At 43.7% G+C, this 15,149-nt stretch overlaps 1 protein-coding gene across 1 annotated transcript; it reads right to left on the bottom strand.

Annotated features, from left to right (window-relative positions):
* Nucleotides 1–131: 131 nt before the first annotated feature.
* On the bottom strand, nucleotides 132–7,860 carry LOC118888400 (transmembrane protein 185A-like; the record flags this gene model as incomplete). Its single annotated transcript, XM_036839349.1, has 3 exons — nucleotides 132–239; nucleotides 5,295–5,502; nucleotides 7,679–7,860. Coding segments are annotated over 3 exons (498 nt in total), but the record flags the coding sequence as incomplete, so codon positions are not given.
* Nucleotides 7,861–15,149: the final 7,289 nt, after the last annotated feature.

Raw genomic sequence — 15,149 nt, 5'->3', positions numbered from 1 at the left:
AAAAAACCACTAACCATGTTATCTCCCAGTGGATTATGGGTGACTATTATCCTATTACCTATGCTTGCCTGTCTTGTCCAACATTTCTACAATAAACACGAATAACTTTTATAATAAAAAGAAAAGTTTATTTAAGGATTTAAAAAGTTACATACAAGCCACGGCCAGTGGATGATCTTGTCCAGTCTTAAGGCAATGAATATGAACTGGAGAATGTTGACAGAACACAGGATTTCTAACTAAAAATGAAGAGAAGAATCAGTTAAACAAAATAACAGTTGCATTCAATACCACAATTGTTTGGTTAACACACTAAAAGGCAATGCAAATTATGATGCAGCAAAAGTTTTATTATGTCACACTTGCAACCTCCTGATTTTCAGCACTGGAGGAGCAAAGCAGTGCTGTGTCAAGGAGAAACCTGGCCCTGGCCTTGTGCCTCGTCCTCTCTGCTCAGTGGCTGCTCGGCCCTTTATGCTCATCCAGGCAATGACCTGTTTCCAGGCTCGCGATCTGCAGAGAGGCAATCTCCGGTGGTCTCCCCCAGCTTCCTTCCTGCGCCTACCCACACACATCTCCGTTCTTAGTCATCCCTGCACTGCCTTCTTCTTGTACCTGGAACTCAGCCTGCATCCCACCCCTTCCTTTCTGGCTCCTCGAGGACCCTGTCACATCAAGACATCAATTACGGATTCTTTACTGCATCTTTAACCCCGCCACTCCACGATCCTTCCCAGAAGCACAGAAACATGTTCAACTCATTCCCATTCAACACAAAATAACCCCAAGACCCAATGAACCCACCCTTCCCTTGATCCAGTACCCCTCACGGCCCTAGCTCTCTCTTTCTGTTACCATCACGCTTTGTGAGACACCATGGACACTCGAGTCCCTATGGCCACCCCTGCCACTCCAAGCTCCACCCGCTGTGGCCCGGCCTCCACCCTCAGGACCACCCGGAAACTGCTTTCATCAAGGTCACCTGATCAGCTCTGCAGCGTCGGACCACTTCAGCTGGCATCCTACTGGGCGTCTCTGCAGCGTGGGAGATCACCCACCACTCCTCCCTCCTCTGAGGATCCCAGCGTGCAGTCTCGCCATCCTCCTGGTCTCTGACACTTCCCTTTCATGTGCCTTTTCCTCTCCTTAAATGGTGATGCCCCCCAAAGCCTTAAACTCAGCCTCTCTCCCCACTGTAGAGACTCAGACACAAACACACGTGCTTTCACTCCCTCGCCCCGCCCTGGGGTGGGGAGCAGAGCCAGCCTCCACATCCCTGGCCTGCGCGACCTCCTACTGCTCGCTTCTCCAACCTGTCTCCACCTTGGCCGACTCTCCCTGAGGCACTTCAGGGGAAGCCCTTCTCCCCCCTGAGTTCATTACCCCACCCCCCGCACCTTGCTGCCTTCACCCTGTCTCACCGGGAGCTACCGCAGCTGCCTGATTCCCCAAACCAGGACACAGGGGGGCAGCCCGCATTCTGTTTCCCACACCCTCGGGCTCAGGCACTTCGCCCTGTCCTCCACCTGTCCTCCACCGGGCAGACTTCTCTAGCATCCCTAGCCCAGCCCCCATCCCGACTACTCCTGCCTCCTCGGGCCCTCCTCCTCCCGAACGCCCCGCAGGCGGCCCTCCTTCTGGCTCCAGCGCTCGCTGCGCTTCAAGGGCTCATCACTGCCCAGAGGATGAAAGTCACAGGACGCCACGTGACCTGGCCCAGAGCTGCCCCCCAAAGTTCCCAGTTCCCAGGGCACTTAGCGACTCAGCAATTCTTTCTGAGGCCTCTGGGCCAAAAGAAACACCTAACAGTTCCACTGATTTAAGTCATTAGATCTAAACTGAGTACTTATCCTAAGTAGCCATCTAAAAAAAAAAAAAAAAAAAAAAACCTCACGTTAACTGAAAGAAAAATATTATGCGTGTTCCATTCTTAACTAACGACAAGTAATTCCTAGTGGGACGTGTGTGCCTCTTGGCACTGCACCATTCCTCAAGGCACTGCCACCCTCATCGCCCGCTCTCCGTAGGGATTTTTGCACAGTATTGCCTTCTCATCCCAGCAACTGCCAACAACTTAGACTCTTCCATAACACCATCGAAATGAATGTAGTGTGACCTAATAATAAAGCCATAAACTACATGGAGCTAGTAGTTCGTAGGGTGTCCCTACAGATGTCAGGGATCACTGCTTTTCCCTCAAAAATGTCCGGGATCCCAGGGTGCCCCTGTGAGCTCATTACGGTGCCCTGGGCAGCTCAGCAACGCCTTGAGGACTGAGGACTGGCCCTTACTCAGCCCAATCCCTCTATGCAGACCCCCTTCTCCCCGGCTCCCTCCCTTACACTTTAAGCTCCAGGCAGTTTTTTCTTTTTACCGTGGAAAAATACACATAATGTAAAACTTACCCTCTTTGTCTTGAACCGCCTTCAGGGTACAGTTTAATGGTGTTGAGTACATTCATTCATATTACCACCATATGACTGTAGCTGTGACACCATCACCATGTTCCGCCTCTAGGACTCTCTGCATCTTGCAAAACTGTGCTCCAGTCATACCTGAGTCACTGGTCCACTCAACATGACAGACTTTCTTCTGCATCTACGGCTTCTTATGTGTTATTTTCTCTGCCTGAAAATTACCATCCCCTTCCTACCTGCACAGGGCACCCTGGCTCACCCGGACTCCTCCTTCAGGGCTTTGGGGGAACCTAGCCCCAGTCACCCCCTAGCCAACGTAGGTACTCCTCCTGGGACACAAGAACCAAGAGGGAGCTCAACTCTTGGCACGTGCTTTCTTCTCGTAGGTAGATTGCCAAGAGTGTGGCCATACTGCATTAAGAAAATACGGTTTCATGTCCAGCATAGTCCTAGCCCTTGTATATGCTTTTACTTTCTAAGAAACAAAGTTCCAAATGTTTAGTTTTCTTAAGCCTCCTCCTCAGCCCTCATCCGACAGTATTTACAGAACTTTCTCAGTGCTTTTCAACCTGGGTAATGCTGCTCACCTGCGGAAGAGCTAGGAAATGTGCAGGGGCCCTAATGGCTGTCACGACGACTTGAGGGAGCACCTCCGCTAGTGTTTAGTGGGCAGAGGTCAGGGATAAGTGTCCTGAAATGCAGGGCACAGTCCTGTTCAACAGAACATTTCCTATCCCAAAGGCCAAGAGCATACCCAGCCCCCACTGAGAAACACGGCCCCAAATAGGTAAAATCGAGAATCTTTGATCTCAGTGATTTTGTTTAATGTAAGCTTTTATAAATGATTTGCAAAGCTTGGTTTTACTTCATTTTGCCCAGATAATAGAAAAAAACGCAAAGCAACAGAGGCACAAAGTAGAAAGGTAAGTGTGACTGGGTGGAAATGGTGCCTCCAACTAATACAGGGAATAGAGATTCAGGGCAAGTTGGATAAGGAGTCTGCGGCTCGTGTAGAAATCGGAGTTTACAAATGCGAATTTAGGAAGTGAGAGCACGTAAGTGGCAGCGGAGGAGGCAGGAAGCGTGAACAAGATCATTCAGAGGAAGTGTGCGCAGTGAGGACAGAAAACGCCCAGGAATCCTAAGGACAGCAATGCGCGAGGAGCGAACGGAGGAAGATACTTCAGAGAAGGAGCCGAACGCAGGCAGAGGGACCAGGGGTGTCAGGAGCTACAGAGCGGCCAGCGGCCAGACAAGATGGGGGCTAAGAGGCCCCCGGATGAGGCCACAGGGCCCAGGGAGCGCGTGGCCGGAGCAGGGCACGCGGGGTCCCGGCCGCACTGCTTCCAGAGCCTTTCTGTGAGGACGGAAGAGGCACGAGAGGCAAACAGAGGCCTGAGGGGGCACTGCTGCTGTTGTTCTGTTCTCCCTTTCAGATGAGAGAGCGAGGTCGCTGGACAGAGCGGACCAGTTCAGGAGCAAATTCTTGGAGGACCGGGCGGGGCAGAGGGTCTGAGGCGGGAGGGCAAGCGCAGGGAGGCTGAGAGCGGGCCCCCAGGGCTCCCCTCCCTCCACGGCTGCCCGGACCAGGGCTGAGGGGTCGCTCTCCCCGTGCCAGGCACAGCCGCTCCTGCCACTCGGGGCCCTGTTCCCACTGGTGCCCCGGGGCCTGGCTCCATCACTCTCCCACTGTGGGTACCTCCCTCGCCAGGTTCACGTACCCTGAGCTGCCACCCACCAGCTCCCACTCTCCCTTCCGACCAACTGCGGCCTTCTTCCTCCACTCTCGACCCACGCAGCTCAACACGGCACCCACAGTGTCCAGTTTCCCCCCTCGAGCCATTCTCGACCCGGCTGTGGGCCCTCAGCTTCTGGGCAGTTCGGCGCACGGGCTTTGGAGTCGGGCTGCCTGCAATGGAATCCTGGCCCTGCCCCTGGATAAGCGGCCAGGAACAAATTCCCTACCCTTTCTGGAAACCAGGGATGGCAACTGCAGCCACGTCACGGGGTTGTTGCAGATCTTCAATGAGATCCTACTGCATGGAAGCGCCCAGGCCCAGGCCTGGTACACAGCAAGTGGTCAATAAATATTATCTGCTATGATTTTCATTACTACTATTAGCACTGCTAGCACTGATTTTTCATTCGTGTGTGTATCCCCTATGTTTAGGCCAAGAGGGCTTGGCGTATAGTAAATACTTGATACATGCTTACTAAATGAACATATAGGCCCATCAGGATAAGCTAACCAGGGAGCAGACAAAGTGTTGGTCATGGGGTCTGAGGTGCTGTGCTGGTTAGTTTTATTACACGTCAACTTGGCTGGGCTGTAGTACCCAGTCATTTAACCAAACAATAATCTAGGTATTGCTGTGAGGGTACTGACTTTAAGAAAAGGAGATTTCCCTCCATGATGTGGGTAGGTCTCATCCAATCAGTTAAAAGGCCTGAAGAGCAAAAACTGAGGTTTCCTGGAGAGGGAGAAATCCTGCTGAGTCTCCAGCCCACCAGCCTGCGCCATCAACTTCAGACTCGCCAGCTCCTTCAAATAAACCTCCTCATGTGTATACCTATCTGCACATCTACATCTGTGTCTACATCTACATCTATCCTACTGGCTCTGTTTCTCAGGAGAAGCTGGCTGATCCAGGTGGGCGGGGAAAGACGTGAGGCTGGAAGAAGCCTGATGGCCTCGGTGGAAAACCAGCGTTCTAAGTCAAGAAAGAGAAACGGGATGATTTCCATCATCTTTCGTTTCCTTATACACCATGATCTAGCGTTAGTGATCAACCTCTTCCTAACAAAGGACAAGAAGTCTCAATTACAATAACTGACCAAAAGATTTTGCTTAACCTTCTTAAATATACGAAATCTCACCTCCAGTGACCTGTCATGTCGAAAGCCCCAAACACAAGCTGCCACAGACACTGGGGAAACGAAGAAGAGCGGCATGAAGACCAGGAGCCAGAAGTGGCTGCCTCTCTCGATCCTGTCACAGACCAGCACTTCAAACATCAGCAGGAGCAAGTGGATGCCCACCGCGATCAGCATTGCCTTGAACTCCACACACGTTTCCCCTTCTGCTCTAAAAAGGGACAGAAGGAGAAGAAAAACACCCTCAGTTCGGAATCTCCATAACAAGCAAGCAGCTCAGGGCAAATACCAACTCATGCGGATACTAAGGACTGTATTTGTAAATTTGACAAAAGGCGAAGGAAAATCAGGTAGAAAGCTAAATTAACATTCCTCCTTAATAGGCAATCTTTCAAACATCAAAGAACTACTACAGGACAAGAAATGAACATTTACAACCAAACCAGACTTAGACTTTGAACTGAATAAAGACGTTCTCAGGAGCGACAGCCACAGTTATTATTTCTTGACAGTGCACATAAACACTTTTGTTCATAACTTTAAATTCAACTACTTCCAAGATTATTTAAGCTGACTGCTTCTACTGCTAAAAAACTGACAAATATCCCTTACATCTCACGATCCCTGTCTCTCAATGAATTAAAAACCATGTAAATCACATTTCATGCAATACTATCAAAGTAGCTCTAGTTTTATGAATAAGTGTGTGTTATATTTCAAGAAAATACAGTAACTGTTGTTAGGTGCTATTTTAAACTGCAAATACAATTGTGAATGCCTTTTTATTTTCCTTTCTATTCCATTAGGATGAATTGACACCTGCAGATGATAAAGAAGAGCCCTTAAAACTGTCCTTTAAATCAGTTAAAGCTGCTTAAGGATCATGCTTGGACTTAATAGGTTAACAATTAAAAAAATGATAAGGCCACTAATCAGGAAAATGCTTAACAATGCATTTGCAAGGCTGACAATGTTTCATTCAAAATACAGATGAACATTTGTGATGTGTCATGTTGCTGATAAATACTTCTAAGTTTAGGACACAGAGAAAATGAGGTCAGTGGTTATTTCTATAGGACCCAACAATGTTCCATCGGACAGTACTGACACTAGAATGATCATGTCTGTACATTCAGGACATTCAACTATGCACATACAATTCCTTTTCTTAAGGGAATCTTGAAAGGAATCTTAAATTTAACCAACTGAGAAAAGCTCAGATAGCTTCTAAATAACTAGTGGAACTTAAAATGTTTAGCTATGTAACTTTTCATTCTTTGAGTAGCAAACATTAGATATCTGAAAATATCTCATAAAAAATAAAAGATTTATGGCCACACAGGTAATCTTAAAAAAGAAAAATCTAAGAACTTAAAAAATCTAAGCTACACGTGAATGCCCCCCATCTGCCAAGGCTCTTTGTGTAGCCATTTTCAAATCCTTAGATATGTATGCGGTAACATATTTTACTCGATCTAAATCTCATTTTGAAAGTTCATAACAAAGATTTAAACAAGTTGAGATGGTCCCAACTTCTACACTTCTCTCACACGAGCAGCTGCACAGGTCCCCTTCTTCTCTCCCCACCTGCCTACCCGGCACTCCTTCACTCCTCATCTTCCCGGTGATGGTTTACAACAGCCCCTCACTCTCAAGTCCCCCTTTTTCCTTTCCAAAGCTCCAAACTTTGTGAGGGAGAGCAGAGAGACTCTTGTGGGCCCCAGCAGCACCAGGCTGCACACTGGAGGGAGCTCACGACAGGAACTTGGACCAGAAGAAGACCATCCAAGAAGAAAGGCGTGAGGGGAGGGGGGGGGCGAAGGTAAAGGGTATGCCTCTGCCCGGCCCCCAAGGCTCTGCTCTCCTTCACGGCATCTGGGTCTCACCTTTTCCTGTCTCAGGACCTCACTGCTTCCTGGCCAAGCTGCCTCCTCCACACTAACAGTCCTAAACCCCAGGACTAGGAGATTGGGACAAGGGGAGACCCAGTTCCAGGACTGAGTGGAGAAGGATATAGCCCTGATGGCCAAAGCTAGAACTGTGGTTTGTAGAACTGCTCCTACAAACATGATGGTTTTATACGTCCTTGTCTAGCATGGAATAACAGTTCTATATTTTGGATGCATGTTAGATTACTTAAGCTTTTGTAGGCTGGCTAGGAACTTAAGCACCTAAAATAACAGTGCATTTGTTAAAAAGTGGATATCAAACACTTAATTTTTAAAAACTTAGAACAGAACTCAGCTTGCCTATATTATAGTTCTTATAAAACCTCAGACAAGTAGAAAAGAAAACAGTCCTAACTTTATCAAAAGTGAAAAACAAGATTCTGCCCCCCCCCCACCCACTCAGAGTAGAGACCAAAAGGTTTTATAAAGCAGTATTACCGATATTGGGGATTTCGTGCCCAGACTCCAGTTCCAACCGAGGCTCCAACAATGACCATTAACTTCCACAGCCATATTGGAGCAAAGACAGCCCAGTAACTCCACTGAATGATGCCATCCAGACGAAGGGCCAGCAACACAGAGAACAGCAGCAGACAGGCATAGATGAGGAATTTACTAGGAGAAAAGCAAAATGATTAAAGAGGATTCACATTTACAAATATGCGATATTAAAATGAGGAGTAATAACAGCATTGCTTTTTAGCACATGAAAAGAGTCACTAATTCAATAATCACATATCAAAAATTCTATGTAGAAGACATACTGTTGTTAGAGGATAAGACAAATATAAAGAAAACTAAAATAAGTTTCCTGCTTTCCAGGGCTTCCTGGTAGGAGGGAGTCCACACAGAAACATATAATTACAACAGAGCACGGCACGTGCCATAATGGTTCTATGGGTAGAGTGTGATGGCAGCCCAGAAGAGGAAATATGGATTCTGTCTGGGGGGACTGGGAAGCAGAGAGGTGATGACCCTGGAGCTGGTTCTGGAGGATACATGGAAAGCTGCCAGGCAGGAAAGGATATGAGCTGAGGAAGCATTCCAAGCAGAAGGAACTAGCCACCAAGACATGGAGACTGAAAAAAGTTGACAGGTTCAGGATATGGTCAAGTTCTGTCACTGACTAATTATTTGATTCTATTTTTAAACAGGTAGCCATCTGCCATATTCATATATAGTAATATTTTAGTATATGTATTATCCTTTTTGTGACTGAATTATACATATAAACGTACACTCATATTTCACATAAAAGGGACTTCATGAAGAGGATTTTTTAAAATATTAATTAGAAATTACATTGTTGAGGACTTCTACTTCCAGCTTTGATACAGTAAGAGGGATGGAGTTTTCCTTCCCACCTTAAACAAGAAACTGGACAAAATATATGAAACAACAGTTTTCAGACAGTGAACAACAGGCAGTGAAGGACCGTGATGGCAGAAAGAAAGAAAACAAAGGAGATAAACTCTATCAGTGCCCCAGCTTACTGCCTGGAGGCAATTTCCAGACTGCAGTAAGAAGGCAGTTAAAACCCAACCCTATTGACAATTACATGAAATATAAATGGTCTAAATACCAAATAAAAGACAAAGATTGTCAGGCTGGATTTAAAACAGCAAGATAACTATATGCTATCTATAAGAAACCTACTTTATCTATCTACAAAGTGACAGATAGATAATAAGGACAGAAAAAGTTATACCAGGCAAACACTAACCAGAAGAAAGTCGGAGTGACTTTATTAATATCTGTTTTCGTCTTCTATTGCTGCTATAACAAATTACCACAAACCTGGCAGCTTAAAAGAACGCACATTTATTATTCTCTCACAGCTGTGTGTGTCAGAAGTCCAGACCGGCTTAGTTGGTTTCTCTGCTCAGAGTCTCATAAATGAAATCAAGATGTCAGTTGGCTGGGCTCTTCTCAGGTGACTCTGGGAAGAATCTGCTTCCAAGTTCATTCAGGTTGTTGGCAATCCTCTTTCTTGTGGTTGTAGGGCTAAGATCTTAGTTTCTTTGCTGGCTGTCAGCTGGGGGCTGCCCTTAGGTCCTAGAGTTCTCTCTCTGAGAAGAACACAGGCCTTTACATTCAAAGCCAGCAGCAGCATATCGAATCTTTCTCATGCTTCTGACTTCTTTTGCCATATGGCTCCTGCTTCCAGAGAAAGTGCTATGCTTTTAAGAGCTCATGTGATTAGACTGGGTCCACCTGGATAATCCAGGATACTCTTCCTATCTTAAAGTCCACAACTGTGGTAGGCGGAATTCTAAATATGTTCCCCAAGATTCCTGTCCTCAGTTATTCAATCAAACACTAATCTACGTACTACCATGAAAGGACTTTGCAGATGGAATTAAGGGTACTAATCAGCCAACTTTAAAATATGGAGATTATCCCAGATTATCCAGTTGTGTCCAATGTAATCATATGAGCCCTTAAAAGCAGAAGAGGAAGGCATACAAGTAAGTCAGAGAGATGTGGCAGGAGAGGAGAGATAAGGCAGAAGGGGAAGTCAGTGAGATTCCAAAAGTGAGAAGGACTCCACCTGCCTTTTCTGGCTTTGAAGATGGAGGAAGGGAGTCATGAGTCAAGGAATGCAAGCCGACTCTAGAAGTTGAGAATAACTCCTAGCTGACAGCCAGCAAGGAAATGGGGTCATTAGCCCTACAACCAGGAGGAACTAAATTCTGACAACAACCCAAATGAGTTTGGAAGCAGATTAATCTCCAGAGCCTCAAGAAAGGAACAGAGCCCTGCTGACACCTTGATTCCAGCCTTGTGAGACTCTAAGCCGAAGATCCAACTGAGCCATGCTGTACCTGTACTTCTGACCTACAGAACTATGAGATAATAAGTTTGTGCAGTTTTAAGACACTAAATCTGTGGTAATTTGTCACGGATGCAATAAAAACTAATACTGTAACCTTAAAGACATCTGCAAAATCCCCTTTACCGTGTAACATAACATATTCATGGGTTCCAGGGCTTAATGGCCTGGATATCTCTGGGGGAACCATCCTGCCTACCACAATATAAGGTTAAGATATATTTTTGAACAAGGAATATTACCAGGGACAAACAGGGGCACACATAACGATAAAGAGGTGATTTGTGTTGAAGGAGGATCTAGCAACTGTAAATATTTATGTACCTAATAACAAAGCTTCAAAATACACGTAGAAAACATTAATAGTTAAAACATTAAGGAGAAACAGAAAAATCCACAACTATTACTGGAAATTAACACTTCTCTCTCAGTAACTGATGGAACACGTAGAAAATTACTAAGGATATACAAGTTTGTAATAGCACTATCAACCAACATGACCTAATTGATATTGATAAAGCATTCCTCCCAACAACAGCAGAATACAAATTCAAGTGAAAATTCGGGGGCACATGGAACATTCACCAAGACAGACTGAATTCTGGGCCATAAAACAAGTCTCAACAAATGTAAAAGGACTGAAATCATACAAAGTAAATCTCTAAGCACAATGAGATTAAACTAAAAATCAATAACATAAAGATATTTGAAAAATTCTCAAAATACTTACAAATTAAACAATACTCTTCTAAATAATCCATAGGTAAAAGAAAAAAAAAACACAAGAAAAAATTTTAAAATTCTGGACTAAATGAAAGTGAAAACACAGCATACCAAAATATGTGAGATATAGCTAAAGCAAACTTAAGGGGAATTTACAGCATCAAATGCTAAGTAGAAAAGTTCTCAAGTCAATGATCTATGATTCACCTTAAAAAACTAGGAAGAGAAGGAAAATTTTAAAAAGTGAATGGAAGTAAATAATAAATATACACACAAGTGTCAATGAACTACATAAGAAACATGTTAGAGAAAAATCAATGAAACTAGGGACTTCCCTGGTGGTCCAGTGATTAAAACGTCGCCTTCCAGTGCAGAGGGTGCAGGTTCGATCCCTGGTCAGGGAGCTAAGATCCCATATGCCTTGCGGCCAAAGAGCCAAAACATAAAACAAACAATATTGTAACAAATTCAATAAAGACTGTAGGGCTTCCCTGGTGGCGCAGTGGTTGGGAGTCTGCCTGCCAATGCGGGGGACACGGGTTCGAGCCCTGGTCTGGGAGGATCCCACATGCCGTGGAGCAACTAGGCCCGTGAGCCACAATTACTGAGCCTGCGCATCTGGAGCCTGTGCTCCGCAACAGGAGAGGCCGCGATAGTGAGAGGCCCGCGCACCGCGATGAAGAGTGGCCCCCACTTGCCACAACTAGAGAAAGCCCTCGCACAGAAACGAAGACCCAACACAGCCATAAATAAATAAATAAATTAAAAAAAAAAAAAAAAAAAAAAAAAAAAAATAAAGACTGTAAAAATGGTCCACATAAAAAAAAAGAAATCAATGAAACTAAAAGCTGGTTCTCTGAAAAGATCAAGAAAATTGGTAAACCTATACCTAGAGTTATCAGGAAAAAAACAGTAGACACAAATTACCAATACAAAGAATGAAAGCAGGGACATCACTACAAATCCTACAAACATTACAGGGATTAGAAGTGGATATTATGAACAACTTTATGCACATAAATTTCTTGAAATAAAGACATTATTAAAGTTCACACAAGAAGAAATATTCATATTCCTATATCTATTTACAAAACTGAAATTGCAGTTGGACTCCTTCTCACAAAGAAAGTGTCAGGGCCAGACAAAATCTACCAAACACATAAGGAAGAAATAGTACCAATTTTTCACAAACTCTTGCAGAAAAAGATGAGAGGGGAACATTTCCCAGTGTATTTTATGAAGCCAGCATTACCCTGATACCCAAACCTGACCAAGAAAGAAAACTACATACCAGTATCCTTCATGAAGACAGATGCAAAACCCCTAAAAAACAGGATATTGAATCCAGCAATATATAAAAAGGATATTACATTATGATTAAGTGTGGTTTGATATTACATTATGATTAACTGTGCTTTAGCCAGGATTGCAAGTTTCACTTAACATTGGAAATCAATTAATGTAACTCACTGTATTAATAGAATGAAAAAGAGAAGCCATATGATTATTCAATAGTTCCAGAAAAAACATTTGACATAATTCACTACTCACTCAAGATAAAAAGCTCTAAACTAATTAGGGCTAGAAGGGTATCTAGAAAAAAAAACCTAGTTAAAAATGCTTAATGGTTAAAGACTAAATACCTTCCCCCTAAGATTGGAAACCAGGCAAGTATGTCCACTTCAGTACATCTATTCAACACTGTACTGGAGGTCCTAGCCACAAATATAAGACAAGAAAAAGAAATAAAAGGGATAAGGATTCAAAAGGAAGGAGTAGGGGCTTCCCTGGTGGCGCAGTGGTTGAGAATCTGCCTGCCAATGCAGGGGACACTGGTTCGAGCCCTGGTCTGGGAAGATCCCACATGCCGCAGAACAGCTGGGCCCGTGAGCCACAATTACTGAGCCTGCGCGTCTGGAGCCTGTGCTCCGCAACAAGAGAGGCCGGGATAGTGAGAGGCCCGCGCACCGCAATGAAGAGTGGCCCCCGCTTGCCACAACTAGAGAAAGCCCTTGCACAGAAACGAAGACCCAACACAGCCATAAATAAATTAATTAATTAATTAAAAAAAAAAAAGGAAGGAGTAAATCTGTTATTTGCAGACAACATGATGTCTATGTAGAAAATCTTAAGTACTCTACCAAAGAAGCTACTAAATCTAATAAGTGAATTTAGCAAAAGTTGCAGGATACAAAGTAAATATACGAAAAAGTGTACTGCATTTCTATATGCTAGCAATGAGAAAATGGACACTTTTTAAAAAAAAATACTATCATTTACTGCAACTTTCCTATAAACCTAATAATATTTAAAATTAAAAGTTTATGAGGGCTTCCCTGGTGGCGCAGTGGTTGAGAATCTGCCTGCCAGTGCAGGGGACACGGGTTCGAGCCCTGGTCTGGGAAGATCCCACATGCTGTGGAGCAACTAGGCCGTGAGCCACAATTACTGAGCCTGCGCGTCTGGAGCCTGTGCTCCGCAACAAGAGAGGCCGCGATAGTGAGAGGCCCGCGCACCGCGATGAAGAGTGGCCCCCACTTGCCGCAACTAGAGAAAGCCCTCGCACAGAAACGAAGACCCAACACAGCCATAAATAAATAAATTAAATCAATTCAAAGAAAAAAAAGTTCATGAAAAACTACCACTGACAACAGTATCAAAATATGAAATACTTAGAGATAAATTTAACAAAATATGTGCAAGACATACTCTGAAACCTAACACTACCAAAAAATTAAAGATCTAAATAATTGGAGAGACACACCATTTTTATAGATTAAAAAATTCAATATTGTTAAAATTTACATCCTCTATTAGTTTCCTATGGTTGCTATAACAAATTACCATGAACTTGATGGTTTAAAAAATACACATTTATTCTCTTATAGTTCTGCAGGCTAAAGGTCCACAATGGGGTTCACTACATTAAAACTAAGGTGTCAGCAGGGCCATGTCTCCAGAGACTAGGAGAGAATCCATTCCTTGCCTTTTCAAGTTTCTAGAGCTGCATTCCTTGCACGACTTTGGGCCCCTTCCTCCATCATCAAAATCAGAAGGGCAGCATCTTCAAATCTCTTTCTCTGCCTCAATCGCATGGCCTTCTCCTCCTAATAGTATCTCCTTCTGCCTCCCTCTTATATGGAAACCCATGAATGTATTTAGGGCCTGCCTGGATAATCCAGAATACTCTCCCCATCTCAAGATCTTTAACTTAATCACATCTTTTGCCATATAAGATAATATTCACCTTTTTGCCACAGAAGGTAATATACACAGGTTCCATGGATTAGGAAGTAGGTATCTTTGAGGGACATTATTTAGCCTACCATACTCATCAGATTATTCAAAAGATTCAATGCATGTAGTCCCATTTTTGCTTTTGTTTCTCCTGCCTGAGGAGACATATCCAAAAAAATATCGCTAAGACTGATGTCAAAGAGCATACTGCCTACGTCTTCTTCTAGGATTTTTATGGTTTCAGGTCTTACATTTAAGTCTTTAATCCATTTAAGTCTTTAATCATTTCTGTATATGGTATGAGAAAGTAGTCTAGTTTGATAACATCTTACACTGTCAGAATGGCTATTATAAAAAAAAAGACAACAGATAACAAGTGTTGGTGAGGATGTGAAGAAAAGGGAACCCCTGTGCACCGTTGGCAGGAACATAAATTGGTGCAACCACTATGGAAAATGGTATAGAGGTTCCTCAAAAAATGAAAAATAGAACTACCATGTGATCCACCAATTCCACTCCTGGGGATTTATCTGAAGAAAACAAAAACACTAATTCAAAAAGATATATGTACCCCTATGTTCACTGCAGCCTTATTTACAGTAGCTAAGATATAGAGGCACCCTAAGTGCCCACTGATAGATGAATGTTTAAAAAAGATGTGGAGTGTGTGTGTGTGTGATGGAATATTACTCAGCCACAAAAAAGAATGAAATCTTGTCATTTGTGACAACATGGATGAACCTACAGGGTATTATGCCAAGTGAAATAAGTCAGACAGAGAAAGACAAATACTGTATAACTGCATTTATATGTGGACTCTAAAAAAGCAAATTAACAAACATAACAAAACAGAGTCATAGATACAGAGAATAAACAGGTGGTTGCCAGAGGGGAGGAGAGGAAGGGAGGAGAGAAATAAGTGAGGGAGATTAAGAGGCACAACTTCCAGCTACAAAATAAATGAGTCATGGGTATGAAATGTACAGTATGGGGAATATAGTCAAAAATAATATAATATCTTTGAATAGCGACAGATGGTAACTAGACTTATTGTGGTGATCATTTAAGAATGTATAGAATAGAATCACTATGTTGTACACCAGGAACTAACATAAT

Source organism: Balaenoptera musculus, chromosome X (assembly GCF_009873245.2).
Source record: "Balaenoptera musculus isolate JJ_BM4_2016_0621 chromosome X, mBalMus1.pri.v3, whole genome shotgun sequence".
Lineage (NCBI taxonomy): Eukaryota > Metazoa > Chordata > Mammalia > Artiodactyla > Balaenopteridae > Balaenoptera > Balaenoptera musculus.
Note: the sequence above shows the minus strand (reverse complement) of the source record. Positions and strands in the feature narration are given on the sequence as shown.